Source organism: Mangifera indica, chromosome 5 (genome assembly GCF_011075055.1).
Source record: "Mangifera indica cultivar Alphonso chromosome 5, CATAS_Mindica_2.1, whole genome shotgun sequence".
Lineage (NCBI taxonomy): Eukaryota > Viridiplantae > Streptophyta > Magnoliopsida > Sapindales > Anacardiaceae > Mangifera > Mangifera indica.
In genome coordinates this window covers 16,862,303-16,880,325 of record NC_058141.1, presented here as the reverse complement: position 1 = coordinate 16,880,325, position 18,023 = coordinate 16,862,303, and the positions used below count along the sequence as shown (strand labels likewise).

The 18,023-nt window shown below is 31.6% G+C and overlaps 2 protein-coding genes and 2 long non-coding RNA genes across 5 annotated transcripts; 1 reads left to right on the top strand and 3 right to left on the bottom strand.

Moving 5' to 3' along the window:
• Positions 1-163: 163 nt before the first annotated feature.
• On the bottom strand, positions 164-4,764 carry LOC123215350 (E3 ubiquitin-protein ligase RFI2). Its single transcript, XM_044635400.1, has 6 exons — positions 4,397-4,764; positions 2,991-3,163; positions 2,133-2,191; positions 1,607-1,632; positions 1,146-1,518; positions 164-855 (listed from the first exon to the last, which is right to left on the bottom strand). The coding sequence occupies exons 1-6, from the start codon at positions 4,581-4,583 to the stop codon at positions 414-416; spliced, it is 1,260 nt and encodes a 419-aa protein (XP_044491335.1). The 5' UTR covers positions 4,584-4,764; the 3' UTR covers positions 164-413.
• A 2,647-nt stretch (positions 4,765-7,411) lies between these two features.
• LOC123215348 (universal stress protein PHOS34) lies at positions 7,412-9,184 on the bottom strand. Of its 2 annotated transcripts, XR_006502013.1 has the most exons (5): positions 8,862-9,184; positions 8,524-8,618; positions 8,328-8,449; positions 7,825-7,976; positions 7,412-7,589 (listed from the first exon to the last, which is right to left on the bottom strand). XR_006502013.1 is itself a non-coding variant. In XM_044635399.1 (4 exons), the coding sequence occupies exons 1-4, from the start codon at positions 9,040-9,042 to the stop codon at positions 7,889-7,891; spliced, it is 486 nt and encodes a 161-aa protein (XP_044491334.1). In that variant the 5' UTR covers positions 9,043-9,184; the 3' UTR covers positions 7,625-7,888. The 2 variants fall into 2 exon arrangements, 1 of the variants encoding a protein (XP_044491334.1); XM_044635399.1 differs by lacking the exon at positions 7,412-7,589 and having other exon boundaries at positions 7,625-7,976.
• Positions 9,185-10,854: 1,670 nt separating this feature from the next.
• Positions 10,855-13,039, bottom strand: LOC123215346. The gene is made up of 2 exons (XR_006502011.1): positions 12,724-13,039; positions 10,855-12,193 (listed from the first exon to the last, which is right to left on the bottom strand). It is a non-coding gene; the product is annotated as an uncharacterized LOC123215346 (long non-coding RNA).
• On the top strand, positions 12,810-13,309 carry LOC123215347. Its single transcript, XR_006502012.1, has 2 exons — positions 12,810-12,933; positions 13,036-13,309. It is a non-coding gene; the product is annotated as an uncharacterized LOC123215347 (long non-coding RNA).
• The last annotated feature ends 4,714 nt before the right edge of the window (positions 13,310-18,023 follow it).

Below are 18,023 nucleotides of genomic sequence, written 5' to 3'. Positions count from 1 at the left end.
GAATAGTACTAATAACACTGACCAGAATAAAGGCCTGTTAAGGCAATGGCAATTGCCCTCTCACTCCATCAACTTCATCTTCAACTTGAAAGATGGGTAATCTCAACTGAAAAGATCAAACTGAAGTCCTGCAGGAACATATTTTTTTAAAAAAGTGGAAACAGGTGAAAATTGCATTTGCAACGACACTTAATTGCCAAAAAATTTGAGTTTCGGGGCGACAGAATAAGACAACGTTCCCAGGATTTACAAAAATGGACAACAGTTATTCGCAAGTATGCCAAAATTTACAAAAATGAGTTTTGCTGTTCACATATATAACTTTTTAAGTTCCAGTCATCAAGTTCAGATGCAATTCGTGCAATTTTCTGACAGGCAGGACACACATTCAAGAAGGTCTTGATCCCATCCTGTTAGGAAGACTGCCTATGCCAAAAGCTTCCTGGCCTGTTTCCCGAGTCTGAGGCCCCGCTGGTCTGATGAAACAAACCCCAACTAGAGTCTCTGATTACAGCAGGGAAACGAGATAACCTCTCTCTCTCCCATACATGAAAACGATTATAAAAAGGACTTTCTGCTTCTTGTAGGTTCTGCCCGGATGAACTTGGTGGAAAGATAAAAAAATTACCATTCTGATCATGTTGGGGGGGTGGCACTACTGCAGGTAAGCTCATCAGACCATCAAATCTCCTCAAACCTGGCCCTACAGGTGTGGGCAAGCCTGATGAATTGCTCAACTGCTGCTGAGGAAGGAAGGAATGAGAAGCTTGGATCCTTTCAAGGTTCACGGCAGTGCTGCCAGGATGACGAGGAACAACTGAGGAGACAAATGAGCCCCCACGTCTAGGACCAGACCTGAGGAAAGCAGAGGAATGCATGATTAGCATTCTAGTGATCAACACACATAAATTAACCATGTGTAAGATTGATTGTGCCTTATTTAAGTAATATGTGTCTTGTTTAATGTGACGAAAACATCATACTATTCCAACTATAGGGAACATAACAAAAATGAAAACAAAAGTTGCAGGTTGTTAGATTTTACAATCAAAGATTGATATATGTTTCTCACTGATTAAAGCAATCAAAGTATGTGACTTCCAAAAACATAATATGAAACAGACTTACAGAGACAGAAGGCTTACCCATGATCAAAGACGAATGGATGTGGAAATGATCTGGACATTGTTACAGCATCAGATTCACCATGCGAAGATCTCTGTGTGGCTGGTAGAACAGAAGCTGGATCAGCACCATTCATATGGCTACCAGATACCGAGAAGGGCGGCGAATGATGACCCCAACTATGGTATTGGATGGCAGGGAATGCATGGGGAGGAAAAATCTCATTGTGTCCTGATGGACCATTCCAGTGATAATTTAAAGGGGTATCATCAACATTATTGCTAGGTCTTGAAGTTGTAGTTGGAACCGGTCCAACATACGCAACATATGAATGAGCCATAGATGCTGCTTCTTGTTCAGCTAATATGGGATGGTGTCCTCGTTGGTCATGATCTACATGGATATGATATTTCATTTCTTGAGTTACAAAGCTGGCTAGGATAATTTTATCAGGAAAGTATTTCAAAAGTAAATATCTTACATGTGGTTGGCGGAGGTTCCACCTCCCTGAAAGATATAAAGTATAAAATTATAAATATGTCAGAAATAGTTCAACAGATGTCACTATGAGATCAACTATTAAATGGTTTCAGAAAAAGTAGATGGAAGAACTTTTGATACGAGTTGACCAAGTTATCTTTGCTTCTACAGTTTGACTAAACAATTTCAACATAGAATTGTAAAAATAAAAATCCAACAAAGCAGCACCAAACAAAAGCAAAATAAGACAAAAATCAAGATTAAGGTAAAAACAATCTAGACGAACAATCAACACAAACAGAATCTGCGATGAATACATGAAAACTGATATCCACATCCCCACATAAAATCAGCAAATTTACCATCCCACAGTCCACATTTTCCCTTTTACAGTAATATTGCTCTGATTGTACTTCTTTTCATTTGAAGGTGATGAAGTTATAGAAAACACAGTTTATGCAACTCAAAAATGGTAGCGACAGGATATCAAATGTAAAGGGAATTGCATGAAGGGAGGTCTTGCTTACTCAAAAGACGATCCAACTCGTGCCAATTCACCAAATGGACACCAATGAACTCTAAATGGCTGCCACAACAAATTATAGATTAGCAAGATGATAAAAATCACAATTATCATGAACAAATTTGCAAAGTTTTCTTTGAAAAATGCTATTCGAAAGATATTTTTTTCAATTAGGGGGGATCAAGTTTTAAAATATTTCTCCAAGATATATGTCAAGTACCTTTCTATAATTTTGACCTTGACACCCCCCACCCCTACCCACCCACCAACACACAGATTTCATTCCTAGCTCTGAAGACAGAAAAATAAAAAAAGTACAAGCAAATGATAAGTATAGGAGCTACCAAAGTCCTTTGTGCAAAAAACGATCTGTACATTTTTTGCAACAGAAGTGAAACCACAATGCTTGCCCCGGTGTTCTACACAACATTGGCATTATAGTTCTATTAGCAGCCTTTTGCCATATCTCACTGAAACTAGAAACTTCTATATAAGAAAACTCCTCATAACATTATGTGGTTGAAAATAATTAACTTTAAAATTTTACATTATTTACAGCAAATACCAAAGCCAAAAGTTAGGACTTAAAGAAACTAAAACATGTAGATATAGAAAGCCCTAACTTACAAATGGCATTAACCGAAAGACATGTAAGGAGTTTGCTCGTTCTTTGCCTAGATGGCACTGAAAGACTAAACTCATAACATATAATCACCAGTACAAAATGCACAAACAGAATTTTATGTCCTAAATAGAGAACAGAACATTACAAGAGATTAGACAATACATTTAATTGCGCTTACCATTTCAAAATTGAGAGCAGAACAACACAAGACTAGACAATATGTTTAATTGTGCTTACCACTTCAGAATAACTTAGATCATAGAAGTCCTCATCGGGTATCCAGTCTTCCAGGCTAAACTCAGGAAGTGAACGAGTTGAGCCATTGGCATACAACCACTGACCTTTTTCAACCTTCCGACAATTTGGACATTGCATTGCTCCCTTCATATTAAATGCTGAACCAATGCAATCTGCAAAATAGAGGATGGCTTACAGCTACAACTATGCATCATAAAAAAGACAATTGTAGTACATGTGAAAAACCAGTCAGATAGTGGAATAAATCAATATGCATGATCTGAACAAGCATCATAAATGCAATCACAATAGAAACTCTTTCAATGTCCTAAAAAAAACAAGGCTGGTCAATAATTTAGCACTTATTTAAAGAAAGAATTAATATAATAGTTTCATGTACATGTAACGTAGAATTTAAATTTGTGATGTTAAGTATAACTTCAAACTCAAAATACTACTTGCATGAGTGTTGTATGCTATGAGTGAGACACAAAGCTTATCCAGACTAAAATAAGTTTCATATCTCTTATTAAAACCAGCAAGAAGACAGAAAACAAAATATATATTTATAATATTCCATCACGCAGGAAAAAAAAAAGGCCCATGAATTCTCACTAAAGATTGCCATATTGACATTACCATATACTGTGGTTTTATAACCAAATAAAACCAAGAAGTAATGTTAATCAAATCAAACAAAGCCTCACAGAGTTTTCAACAGCGACACAGGGATCAAGTTTCATCAGTGATGACATGTCTATGTTTCTGAATTAATAGCATTTTAATTTTATGGCCTTCAACATATCTCCATCATCCTGCAATCCAAGCTTAATCACTTTCCCCATCATATTCTTCACAAATAGACACATTCAATTCTGATATATTTTCTCTTTCGCCCTTTGCAATCTGATTGCACAACACCACAAAATCTGAAATCTAATAGCAGAAGGTTGTAACTTATCCAACGTATTGGGACTGAAAAAAAAAGAAACTCTTAACAGAATAAGAAAGTCACGAATTTTCTCCACAAAATGCAATATTTTAAATCGGTCATACGATAATTGTCCATATATTAACATCGCTTCACACCATTTATAGACATCAGCAAAAAGGGATCTCACTAAGACCTACTGGGCATCTTCAAAAAATCCCAGTTATACTGGCATTTTCACCCTGTTTACGTTCTACAACACCAGAAAGTTTTAAATACTCAACCAATTTCCAAAAATTGAAAATATAATGATCAACAATTAATAGCAACTATATCAAGCGGGAACAGAATTAAACATACAAAAATCATTAATTGCTCCACAAAATGAAAAAAAAAAGAACTTAACATGCATGCTAAAATCAGAAAGTTGTACATGGTCACCCAAATCTATAAAATTGAAACTAAAAAAGCTAACCGAGATGGAATTGATGGCCACAATGGAGCTTAGCGGTGGATCTGGAGCCGTCATCAGTCACAGCCTCAAGACAAATCGAGCAGGAAACCAAAGAAGGGGCCTCAATAGCTTGATCATCATCATCTCCATCACCAGTGGCGTCCATTGGAGGATGACGATGAGTGGTTGTGGCCACAGAGCCCACCATGTTGACGTCCGTCCTCCACTTGAAACCCAAAAATTACAATCCTAAGCGACAAATCTGAAAATTTTTATATGCTCTTATTTCTCTCCGTCTGTGTCTGTAAACCCAAAAATCTATCTCTGTTTCTCTCTCCGACCTGTCAAAATTACGTGGTTAAAACCCTGCAAAGACTGCCTTTCAATTTTTGGTCAAAAGACTGTTTCCCTGCAAAGGTTGGATGTAAATCCCATATTTCCCAGTTATATTTTATTATTATTATCATAAATAAAATTATTATTTATTAAAATATTTAAAAAATAAAAATTTATTATATTTTTTTAATTAAAAATCTAACCAATTTTCTTTTAATTAAAATTTAAAAAATAAATATTTTATCTTAAAGTTTTTCTATTCACTATTATTAATAGTCAGAGATGAGGATGACAACCTTCTTTCTCTCTCTCAGTTTCTTTTTCAATTCCGTTTCATTTTTTACTACCATTAATCAATAAAGCCTACCAAAAAAGGCATTCCTTTATCTCCAAAAAAAGCCACAATTCATTTTCATCTTAGACAAGAAAACTCTAGAGGGATTTCATCGCCATCTGAAAAACCCTTGGTGGATTTTGTCGTCGTTTGGAAAAATTGACATTTCGTTGTTGTTTGAAGTCACATTCTCATCGATAGTTTTGGTCGATTGATAATGGCCAAGAATAAAATAGAATTGAGAAAGAAATCAAGAGGAAGGGAGAATGTTATCATCTCCATCTCCATCTCCGATCACCAATAGTGGTGACTAGAAAACCCTAAGATGAAATATTGATTTTTTAAACTTTATGTGGGAAAAAAATTATTAAATTTTTAAACTTAAGAGTAAAATTATGACAATTTTTTAGTATATTTTGATAAATAATAATTTTATTTATAACAATAACAAACAAATAAATATTTAAACTTTTTATAATTAATAAATAAAAGATTAAGTTTGCATCAAACCTTGAGTGAAAAATACTCTTGTGGCCTAAATTTTATATCATCACTTCATAACATTAAAAAAAAAAAAAACGGTGTCATTTGTTTGCATCAATTTCTTATTTGTATTATACTTTTTCATACAATTAGCTTAAACAAATTTCATTAAATTATTTTTATTAAATAAATAATATTATATGAATTTATTTTAAATATATAAATGAATATATTTATATAATAAAATATTATTTTATTTTTAATTAAAATTATTTAATTAAATATTAAATATTTAGTATTTATATACTTAAAATAAGTACCTATAATTTAATTATTATTAAATTATTTTTCTAATTTGATGTAATGTAATTAAACAAAATAGTTGTGTGGTTTTTAGTGTATATATTATATTAAATTATAAGATAAATTATAAAATTTATTTGTAAATATAATATTATTCTATATTTTTTACATTCTGACTAAACATATATCTTAACTTAAACGGTTTCGTTTTAGATAAGAAAGAGACCACACATTCCATAAGCTTCGACTACAATTTTACAAAGGCTTCATGTATTTTCCTTTATTATGTTAATTTATGAGAAATTAATTCATTGAAACCTTTTTTCTATAATTATGTTATACTATTTTAATTCACTTTTTATATATTATACAAGTATAGCTAGGATTTCATCTTAATATCTATTTTACTCTCATTTTTTAGAACTCTGACTTCTTAAACTTATTTTCATCTATATTCTCATTTAAATATTAATTCAAAATTATCTTAATCTAAATAAATAGTATTTTATCTTATTATTTGTTATTTTGATTGAGGATTTGCAATTATAATTTTGATATTTCTTGATGTAATAATGAATTATTCTTTGTTAATTCAAAAGTTGTTGTTGTTGTGTAATTAATTTAATTATAATAATGGTTTATATATCAAATTTATATTAAAATGAAAGAATATCTAGTTTTTAAGATCAATTTAGTGGAAAACAAAATATTTCGATTTATTTGTAAACACGGCTAAGTTTTGGGTAAAAAAGTATTATTTATACATTTTGAGGGTGAAAAAATATTTTTAGACTAAATTTTGGGTGAAAAAAATTAATCACTCTAGTAATAATTATTAGTAACTTTGATTTTCATAGGTAGATATAAAATTTTGAAGAGCTTCTTAGAGAGATAATTCAATAAATCAAAACTTTTATCCCAAATAAGGTTGGACTCCAATCAAGTTGGACTAGTCTTGACTTATGTTTGGTTCAAACAAGTCAAACTCGAGCCAAGGTAGATCCAATTTAATTTTCAGTCAAATTAACTCAAATCCCATGAAAAAGTCATTAATAGATTCATCTTTTTCGACAACTTTTATTCTTTTTCAACTTTTTCACTAACAATTCTTCTTCATTCTCAGTGACTCTTCTTCTTTAGATCTAACAATTTTCGACAGTTTTTGAAACAACTCATCACCAATTCAAACTAGACTTTTTAGATTCCTACCCTAAATAGAGGTCGCTACTCAAATCCACCCTAATGTAAAGAAGGCAACCCCAAGCCCAGACTTGCCATAATCCAATCCAAGCTATGATTGCGATGGCGCATAAGGACAAAACTTGAGTGGAGTAGTCCGAATTGTTTCTTTTTCGAGGAAATAATTCGATCCTAAAGGAGCTTTCTTCTGCCAAGCTGCAGTATGAGTGGTGTGCACGCGAAACTTATCATGCTTATGAATTCTCAATTAAGAATGTGGAGAAGATATTTTAGATATTAAGTATCATAATCATATATTTTTTCAAGTTCCAAGTCAATAACACGCTGTATTACGATTTGAATAGATCATCAAGTTGGCTATGAAATATTCTACCATGTCATGTGTAAATGTTGAGTTACCTATTAAAGCAACACCGAAGTCATCACACCAATATAATTTAAAAGGAGTATAGCAGCCACAGCCAGATACAGAAGTAACACTTATCGTGCCTTTGACACCGAAGAGAAACAAAGAAATATCTCTATGTTGTAATCAGCAGACTAGCTGTCCACATATCTCTGTTTAGCATAAGAAATAAGTTAAATAACATCAATGAACATTCAACTCTGGAACTGCAGAGGTAATATTTGTATATATTGTTTGGCTTGTTAACTTTAACCAAACATTTCATAGTTTTTTACTAAGATGAGTTAAATTTTTATTTTATATTACAGACCATATTGCAAAAGCGATGGCAAAATAAATCATTCAAACAACACACTTCATATAGAATCAATTTTGAAGGTTACATACTTATTCAAGCACTAAATGGGCAACCGTCTTCTGGGTTCGCTAATTTAGCTGCTGGTGAAGTATCTTAGCGTTTGATTTTAGGCTTCTTCACAATCGTCACAGTGCAGTGAGCATGATGAGCCAAGTAATCACTTACGCTGCCAAGAACAGCCCTACAAAATCATTTAAATCTTGGTCAGAACTCAGAAATTAAGAATTATTAGAACAAACGAGGCTATCTGTTATTACAAAATTCCCTGCTTCTATTGAAAATATATGCAAAAAATCTTTATATTCCAGTAGAAAGGATCCATGAAGAAGATACAGTCATCAATGTCTTTGAATATTTCAAAAATAGATTTGATCTCATATGGGTTAAAGCGTTTGTACAATATATTACTGCAAACATTAATTTAACTAAAGTAGTTCACAATTTCGTGAAGATTAAGCAACAGTAATTAAACTCCAATCAGACACTCAGAAATAACGTTGCAGGAATGAAGCGATGGATTGATGATGCTTACCTTTTGATAGCTCCATAGCCATGACTACCCACAACCAGAATAGAGGCATGGTGTTTTTCTACAGCCTCACACAGCACATTCCTAGGATCTCCTTCTATAGATTCTAATACTACCCCACTCACCTGTCCACGAGTACAGACCACATCCATCAGTAATTAGATCAACCATATGAACCTTAAATGAACATGTGTCTTACCTGTTTGCTGATGCATAGTTCCTTAGCCTTTTCCAATACCCTGGCAGCGATTCTCTTCAAATCGGACTCCACGTATGGCAAGACCTCGGCAGCTCCTGCAACAATTGTCCTTAATATCAACATACTCCCAAAATAAATAAGAGTTCAAGAGAAACAAATTTTTAGAAAGGCAAACCAGTTCAAAATCACAAGCGTATATTCACAACCTACAATTTATCATTCATCAAGAACAAAAACAAGCTAGTTTCTAAGAACCAAAAACAAAATACTACGGAATCCATTTGTAATTACCAATTAATACTTAAAAATCAAGGAATAGTCAATTTATACTAAATTACCAGCTCCAGCGAGGCCGACAATAGCAGAAGGAAGAGGTTTAGCGTGAACAACGATGAGCTTAAAAGGAGGATCTGTAGGGAAATTTGTGAAGAAGTGATCCAGAGTCCACTCCAGTGCATAAAAGCTGTGCTCGCTATCGTCGATTCCTACCAACATCGTTTGTTTCTCAGAGGTCGCCATTGAAGATCAATACAAAGTTGCAGAGTTTCCTTCGATGAATGATCCGACAAACTAGGCTGACGATTTATCTCGAATTTATAGAGGCCGGTGCTCAGCAGAGGATGGGAATCACAATTTGTGACTGGTTGGTATCTAGAGAATAAAGAACTTGGAAATCATGTGCTAAACCACGTGCAAGTGCAATCATAGGCCCTCTTGGCTGAAGTAAACGCCGTCGTTTAAGTGACTTGGGTAAAATATAATTTAGCTTTCAAAATCCAACGAAATTGTAAAGTTGACTTGTATAGTTTAACACGTACTGATAGCAATTATTACATTTTTTAAGGGAGAAGGGCTATTTCCCACCTAACTTTTGATGCGTTTTCAAAATACCACTCACGATAGATGAAAATCCACTTTTCTCATTCATGACCAAATTATCGTCTAATTTTTCAGTTAGGGACAAGGGCACAATCATTATTTACTATTTAAAACCTTAAAACTTTAAAATTTTCCCGTTTTCTCCAACCAGGTCTTAAAAACTAATAACTAACTCATCCTCAAAGTTTGAAACTACTAGTTTTGAAAGTTATGGGGGACGGCTGTATTTTGAAAAATATGAAAACCCTAGGTTTGAGGGTGAAAATATTAGTTTTCAAAGTTTAAAAACTTTAGCTAAGATTAAATGTTAGTTTCTAAAACCTAAAGGGGTGAATGGTAAAACTCTCATATCAATTTTGAGATGAATTTTATAGACTAAATTAAGAGGTATTTTTATCATTTCATCTAACAAGAGTAAAATAGATATTTTATCCTTATACAAATAGATATCATCCATATTAACGACTCATTGATGGGAAAAATAGATTTTTATCCGCCGTAAATAACATTTTGAAAACGCATCAAAAGTTCAATGGGAAATAGTCCTTCCCCCTTTTTTTAATGATCATATTAAGTCTATTAAAAAATAAAATAAAATTTCACACTCCAACATGCAGCCGAAATAATAAGAAGAAAAAAATGCTACATTTGGCTCTTCTTCTGAGTTGATATTATTATTATAGGCCAAAAGACCTTTTTTCTCGCAAGTTATTATAGAATCTCAAATTTATACTATTTAATTTTTTAAAATTTATTTATTATTTAAAATTTATTAAATTTTTTTATTAGAATTAAGGGTAAAATTATTATTTTATTAATAATATTTAAAAAATAATAATTTTGTTTTATTTTTCTCACATGTTTTAAAAATTAATACTTCATTTTTGTTTAATCATTTTCATTTTTTTAAAATAACTATTTTCTCTTCACACCTAAGCTTTTTTTTTTTCCCCCTCTTCAATTATCACTTTGTCACCGGTGACTTTCTCTTTCCACCCTCATCATCGAAATTGTTTGGACAACTATTGTGGGAGGGTATCTGATGAAGAGATATTATCTTTTCGTCGCACAGGCTTCCAAGAAGGTTGACGATAAGGGTGAAAAGAGAAAGCCACTAGTGATGGAGTGGTGGCCAAAAATGAGAGAAAAAAACCTAGATATGGAAGAGAAATATCAATTTTTAAAATTAAAAATATTTAGACAAAAATGAAATTGTTAGTTTTTAAAATTTAAAAAAGAAAATGAGATAAAATTATAATTTTTTTAATATTATTGATAAAATAATAATTTTATGTTCAACTTTAATAAAGAATTTTAATAAAAATTAAATGATGAGTAAATATTTAAATTTTAAAAAATAGGATATTATAAGTTTGAAACTTCATTATATCTTAGGTGGGAATAATCGCTTTGGCTTATTATTTTATTATATGTGTTTTTTTTTTTTTTTTCAGATAAGTTGTAGAAAGGCAGATCATGGTTATCCTTATTTAGTGGTCGTGTTTGGACGGATGCATTTATCCTATCCCCTGTGCTTACGTCAAGCATAATTATCCAGCTAAAAGTCGCAAGGAAGCTAATTTTCCAAAGGAGATAATCTTCTGTAATTTGGTAACTGGACGACAGAATTAAATTTTGTTAACCATTCATTGCTTTATCAAAACCGGCAGAAACACTCAGAAATTAAAAGTTCAGTATGCTCGTCTGCAATTGTCAGTATCCAAGAGCTACCACAGCATGTACCCTGCACCATGAATGCTCAGCTATTTTGAACCGGGGAGATAGATGAATATCAGCTTTCATGGTCCAATGATCCCATGCATCAGTTCTATCAACGATCATGATGAAACAGGGTGATCAATGTATAGGGCTATTAGGCTGTTTGCTTCCTTAGGCTTTCTGGATTTGATATTCCTAAGGAATTAAAAAGCAGCGTTCGGAACACTAATAAGAGTTAAATTTACGCTAAGAATTGATTTTGGAATCTTCCCAATCCCATCCACAACCTAATTTTATACTGCTGGACTTAAACATATCGTGAGGGAATCGGACTTTGAAATGTTCTATTCTAAATTTGTCAGCCATGTGTCGGGTTCCCAGCCAAAGCGGCGCTGAGAAGGTATTACTTGTTCGTTCATCCAACTGAAAAAGAAGGAATAACTAGCAGCGACAGAAAGCAATATCTACAAATTCGAATCTGTGGATTGTGCCAGCACATGATAGTAAGCAGCAAGCCAACTGTCCACACGTATCTCTAATTCTCCTGGAACTAGTTTTAAAATAAGGCTACAAATTATATCGAGGTACACAAACACAGCACTGTACAGAGTATCTCAATTACACAGTGTCTTCAATATATAGAGGCACAAGCTGGAGTGTAAAACACAGACGTTTAGGCGACAAAAATGAAAGGAGGTTGAAAAGCCTATAGCCATTATAAAATTATGCATATTTTTTAAATATTTAATATTTCAGTTTAGCCTTTCCCACATTCTTAATATTGATGAGTAATTTCTAGCCATGTGACACATTAATCATACATATAAAAAAATACCATCTTCTTAACCAAAATACCCTTTAAAGACCTTAGTAAATTCCTGGTATACTCTGTATTTTCATGGATATACCAAGGGCTTTCTTGTCATCTGAAAAAAATAATTCAAGAGGCAGATATCATGTTCAGTTCTTTAAAGGCTTCTACTAAGATTTGGACGTCTATAATGAAGCCTAAGCAACCAATGGGCAATGCAAATTGGGCTTGATCTTCTGCCATTGGGCTGTGAGGTTCAGTCTGCAAAGTCAATCCCACATTTTGTAAATTTTCTTTCCATAAGTTATACATATTTTAGGTCATTTTTATACTAATTTTTGCTGATTTAATTTGAAAAGGAATATTTAGCTATGAACTTCGCAGGTTCCTTTCCTATTTTCTTGTAGGAGAAAGCGAAAAAAAAAAAAAAAAAAACTGAATGTTTTTGGACTCAAAGAAAAGATAGAATTGAAGAAGGGAGCCAAGAGAAAAAGAGAGGAAGGACAATCGTGTAATTTGAAAGAAAAATTAGGCTTATTAAAATTGGGTTAAAGAATTAAAAATAGCAGAAGTGGCTGGATCATTGTTAAAAAGAGAAGCCGGCGGCTAACTTAATAAAAAGAGAGAGAGAGAGTGGCATTTTAGTGGAGAGGAAAAGGGGGAGCAGCAACCAATACAAAAGTTAAAAAAGAAAAAAAAAGAACAAAAGATAAGAAAAGTTATTAAGGAAAAGAGATTGAGAGAGGCCACAACAGAGGTCAGAGGAAATAGTAAAAAGGAGGAGAAACGACCTGCACAAGCACAAGTTGTATTGGCCACGTCTTTCCCCCCTGCTTGCTCAATTCCAGAGCCCAGCAGTACGCGATCCACTTCAGCCCAGTTCCGTCACCTCCAACAATTGCAGTGAAATTTTCTCTTGTCACGGCAACAGTTCATGCCCCAGTAACAGTCATTTGGATAACGTGCCATACATTTATACCTGTCACGGGCCTTTTTAATGGGTGAAACGGTCACGCATTAGTCTTTATATGAATGTATTGTATTTTGAACTATACAGACGTTTTGTCATTTTTTCGTACACTCAACATTTTTCGATCTCTTAGGTGTTCTAAAAGATGTCCCATCGCCTTTTTGAGTTTGTGTCTTGTGTGAATCACCTCGACATCATCATGCACTGGAGTGGAGAGCAATGCATGCACCATATCTTCATTAATGACAAAGAAATCTCCGAGCATCATGAGTAAGTCATTTTAAAACACCTTAATGTTGTACTGTTTTAATTATGCATAATATGTGCTGTATTCATGGATGAATATCATCATGTGTATAAAATTTACTTTGCCACAATCTATGATACCTTGAACTCATGATTATACTAATAAGAGATACGAATGACATACAACGGAAAAAGTAACCTAAAGAAACAACATATATACAAAAAAAAATATAAATGTTCATTTTAAAATAGAGAAGGTTTTGAAAGTTTTTTCGTTAAAATATGATAAAAAGTTATTAAAAAGTTAAAAGGGATAAAAGTTTTCTTTCGATAATGTGAAGATTTTGTGAATGCTTTAGGATTTATAAAGACCCTGAAAGTTCAAAAGATTTGAAAAATTTATGGTAAAAAAGTTGAAGCATGAACTCAAATATGTTTTTATAGACAAATTGACATTGAACAGAAATTAGTCTTAGTCGTTCAAGTCAAGTTAATTATATATGTCATTGATCTGGTGAGGTACACAAAGTGTGCGCAAAAATAAATCATGACAATTAAAATTGCTAAGACAGACATATGACACACACATGAAGTACATGAAAACGCAAAATAGAAATATCATTTTCACAACTACTTCAAAACAAAGATCTTAATCTTTCACGTGTTACTTGTTCATGAAACTTTATCTTATCAAATTTATAAATTATACTAAAGAAACGACTTACCATATAGTCAATGACTAAATATATACCAAATATTTTCACTATTTCTTTTAATAGGTCATTATAGTCTTCTAATATCACGATATCATTTTTCACTTTTATATTCAATTATTAACATTCTCTCTTGTTTTACTGAGATAATGTGTTTCATTTGTTATAGTCAAGATGTTTAGATTCATTGTATTCGGTCATAATATATTCAATTATGTAAATGCAACATCACTAAAGAGCACTGATAACATAAAGGTGAATATAGAATTTCAAGTAATAGGTTAAATTATCTTAAAAATGTCATTATTTATTATTTTTTTCTTGCATTAAATTACATATCACAATTTGGTCTAATTTCTCTTAGTGCCATTTTTACCATTTAAATGGAATTTAGAGGAAGAGAGGTTTAATCATACTTTGTTTCTTAGTTGATAATGTTTGTGAGATATACAAAAGCTTACCTCTTATCTTAATTGTGTGCCGCCCATTGCTTTTCAACTCTCCATTCACACCATCCGGAGAACAATTATTTAAGATAAGAATATGAAATTCTGGGTGGGTGTCCGCAACTTAATTTGGTGTCATTATCAAGTAATTAAGATTTGCTTTCCCAAGTTTGTCACTCTAATATAGCAATTATACCACGTTCAGAATTAAAGAGAGTCCATCTATGGTTGCCAACTTATCATCTTATTTATTCTTATCCCTAATCATCATTATATTAAGATATTTACCTAAAAAATCAATCTCATATATATAATTATCACACATATAAACATTTACATATTTTTACCATAAATTAAAAAAAATTCGAAAATACCTTTTATTTGACTAATTGTTGTTAATAGTTACTGTCTATACGTAAGCTTTGACTTCGCTACTATTTAATTACACACAAATTTCTATATTTTTATCATATCTTATGAGTATCTTTCTTTTAATCACATAAAGATATCAATAATAAATTTAAATTCTAGATCGTTGATTATTGATAGTTGAATTTTTTTTAATTAGATATAGGGTTTGGTGAGTGAAAATAAAAAAATTTTAGTTAAAAATTTCAAATTTAAATTATGCATCTGTGAAAGAATAGGTTGTCGATCTTATCAAGAGGTTAGCAATGCTGCCAAAGATTGACAGGTTAGAGATCCCACCAATCCTACCTTTACCCAAAATTGAAAATAAAAATAATTTAGACATTATATTATCTTTATGATATAAATATTTAATATCTAAAAATATAATAGATTTGTATAAACAATTTATTTAAAAATAAAAGTTTCAATATTCATTTTCTTATTAACCAGAGTAATATTTTATATATTTAATTTTGAATCTACGTATAATAATTATATATTTATTTTTTATTTTTGATTTATTTAATTATATAATAATATAATATTTTATTTAAATAATCCATATATATATATGTATAGCGAGAGAGAGAGAGAGAGAGAGAGAGAGAGAGGAATGATTGGATTGTATTGACAATTGGTTTTCTGATTGAGTGGGGCCATTCATAAAATAGGTCAATATTTGGGAAAATAGGGTATTTTTTATCTTAATTTTACCCTAATCTCAAATTCACACTCATAAAAAATAAAAAAATTTAAACTCTCACTCATGGTTAAACTTCTCTTAATATTTTCTGTTAAAATGAGGGATAAAATAGTTATTTTACTGTTTATATTAAAGTTATAAAATTTATTATTTTTCTCTCTCTCAAGGTTTTAGAAATTAATATTTCAACTTTACCTAAAGTTTTTAAATTTTAAAAAGTAACATTTTCATCTTCAAACCTAGGGTTTCTATATTTTTCAAAATTTAGTCGCCCTCATAACTTTCAAAAATAGTAATTTAACCCCTATTCTTCAACTTTATCTTCCGACGTCATCTCTGATCTACTCCTTCTCCTGGTGCAACGACGGTGGTGCTAAGAAGAGATCTTCATCTCCTCATCTCATGGTGCGACGACCTAGATGACGAAGGATGACGCTTCGTCATCCTTCGTTGCTTGTCGCATCGTCTAGACGAATAACAAAGAGTCATTTTTCGTCTGTTCTTCCAAATCTAGACGATATTTTATCGTCCAGATTTGGGCCATAAAGGTTTGTCTTTCGTTGTCCTTTGTAGCTGAAAAAAGAAGATCGGAGGAAAGCATCGACCGTTGGTGGTGGTAGGAGAATGAAGCAAACTCTAGTGGTAAAATTAAACTTTTTAAACTTTGAGGATGAGTTGAAGTGTTAGTTTTTAAAACCCATAAGGGAAAAATGATAAATTTTTGAAGTTTTAAAGTTTATAAATAAAATATTAATTTTATCCTTAACTCTAACTAAAAATTTGGATAATAATTTAATTATGAATAAAAATTTGAGTTTTTTTTCTATTGTGAGTGTAACTTTGAAATTGCTGGGACATAGTTCTTTTCCCTCGAATCTCAACGTTGAAGCTGTCAAATATCCCGTGATGAGATTAAAGTAATAACCCAACCCCCCACTACCAGGAAACGTAATGATATCACATGTCCAGGAAAAAATTTGATCGTTGAGAATGCGCACTGACACGTCACCCATTAACACTTTCTACAAAAAAAAAGGAAGTGTTTTGGTTGTATATTTTTATTCCTCTTTTTGATAAAATATTTAAATTCTGTTGCCGTTTGTAGCACCACATGGGTCCATGTAATTTTATTGGTCCGGAAAATGTTTCTTTCTCTGACGCTCCATTCATATCAACAAATAAATTTTTGAGGCCGAAAGACATATTCCCACTCAGTTTTATTACGAACCCAAACGGGTGTTTATTAAAAATTAAAAATTTAAATTTTTATCTATAAAATATTAAAATTAAAAAAATCAGTTAATTTTAAAAATAAAAAATTATCATTTTATTAGTAATATATTAAAAATAATAAAATATTATTTATTTTCTCTTTAAATTTAGAAAATTAATAATTTTCTCTTAAAATTAAACTTTAAAAAATCACTTTTTTTTCTTATTAGGTTTTGCATTTTCCAACCCTCTCTCTCTTTGGTGACCTTATCTGCCTCTGGCGGCAGTCCTCTCTTCTCTAGCGTCTTTATTTCTGACAAAAATGATCTGTTTTTATCACAGACGAAAACACCAAAGAAAGGGGAGAAGGGAGGATCATCGCTAGAGGGAGAGAGGGCCAGAAAATGCAAAACCTAGTAGGGGCAAAAAGTGATTTTTTAAAGTTTAATTTTGAAAAAAAATTGTTAGATTTCTAAATTTAAGGGAAAAATAGACAATATTTTATTTTTTAATATATTACTAATTAAATGATGATTTTACCCTGAAACTAATTGTTTATGTTAATTTTAACATCCCATAATTTGGAATTTGGATTTTCAATACTTAATGGATATCGGTTCCAGTTTGCAATAAACCTTGGGTGGGAATAGGTCTTTTGGCCAAAATTTTATTTTAATATTATAAATCAGTAAAAAAATAAAAGTTTTATGGTAATGAAGGAAAGAAAAAGTCATAGTCATACATTGCCAAAAATCATTTGTCAAGAGACCAAATCAACAAAGATAATCAAATTCGATCGACCGCTGTCTAATCTATATAGCTTAGACTCATTTAAATCAATTTCACAATTAGTTGGGACAATGAAAAGGTGGGTTAAGACTTAAGAGAGAGGTGAAAGATGATGGGTCTGGAGATGATCAATGACTTGTTTGTTAAGATATTGAAACAAAAGAAGCCAATAAAACCAAAGATTATTATTATTATTATTATTATGGTAAAAGCTACTACTAAACTTTGAGGATGACGGGAAGAGTGACACGATGACCTTCAAGCAAGAATGTCAAGCTAAGGAGATTCAGAAAGTAAAGAAAACAAAGCAAAGAACTAGAAGAAACTAAAGATTATAGTTATATATTGAAACACCTAGAAAAAGGAGGGTAAAAATAAAAGCGAAAAAAAAAAGATTTTTTTTTTATAAATTGTGTTAATTTAAGATAATTGATAATTTTAAAAATTGAAATAATCAAATAATAATTCAACTTTCAAATAAAAAAAAAATGATTTATGTATTTAAGGGGTGGAAAAGTTTTAATTAAAACCAAATATTGCGTGGGAAAATGTAAATAAATTTTATTTGAAAACTTTGACTTGTTCGATACAGTCAGCCTGA

Bases quoted from the DNA above. Each gene is read 5' to 3' on its own strand.
- LOC123215350 (XM_044635400.1), bottom strand. From the start codon at position 4,583: ATGGTGGGCTCTGTGGCCACAACCACTCATCGTCATCCTCCAATGGAC. The intron at 3,164-4,396 runs GTTAGCTTTTTT...TCTATTTTGCAG, and splicing joins TGGCCATCAATTCCATCTCG to ATTGCATTGGTTCAGCATTT. The intron at 856-1,145 runs GTAAGCCTTCTG...TGCTTTCCTCAG, and splicing joins CCATTCGTCTTTGATCATGG to GTCTGGTCCTAGACGTGGGG.
- LOC123215348 (XM_044635399.1), bottom strand. From the start codon at position 9,042: ATGGCGACCTCTGAGAAACAAACGATGTTGGTAGGAATCGACGATAGC. The intron at 8,450-8,523 runs GTAAGACACATG...ACTCGTGGACAG, and splicing joins AACTATGCATCAGCAAACAG to GTGAGTGGGGTAGTATTAGA. The intron at 7,977-8,327 runs GTAAGCATCATC...ATGATTTTGTAG, and splicing joins GGCTATGGAGCTATCAAAAG to GGCTGTTCTTGGCAGCGTAA.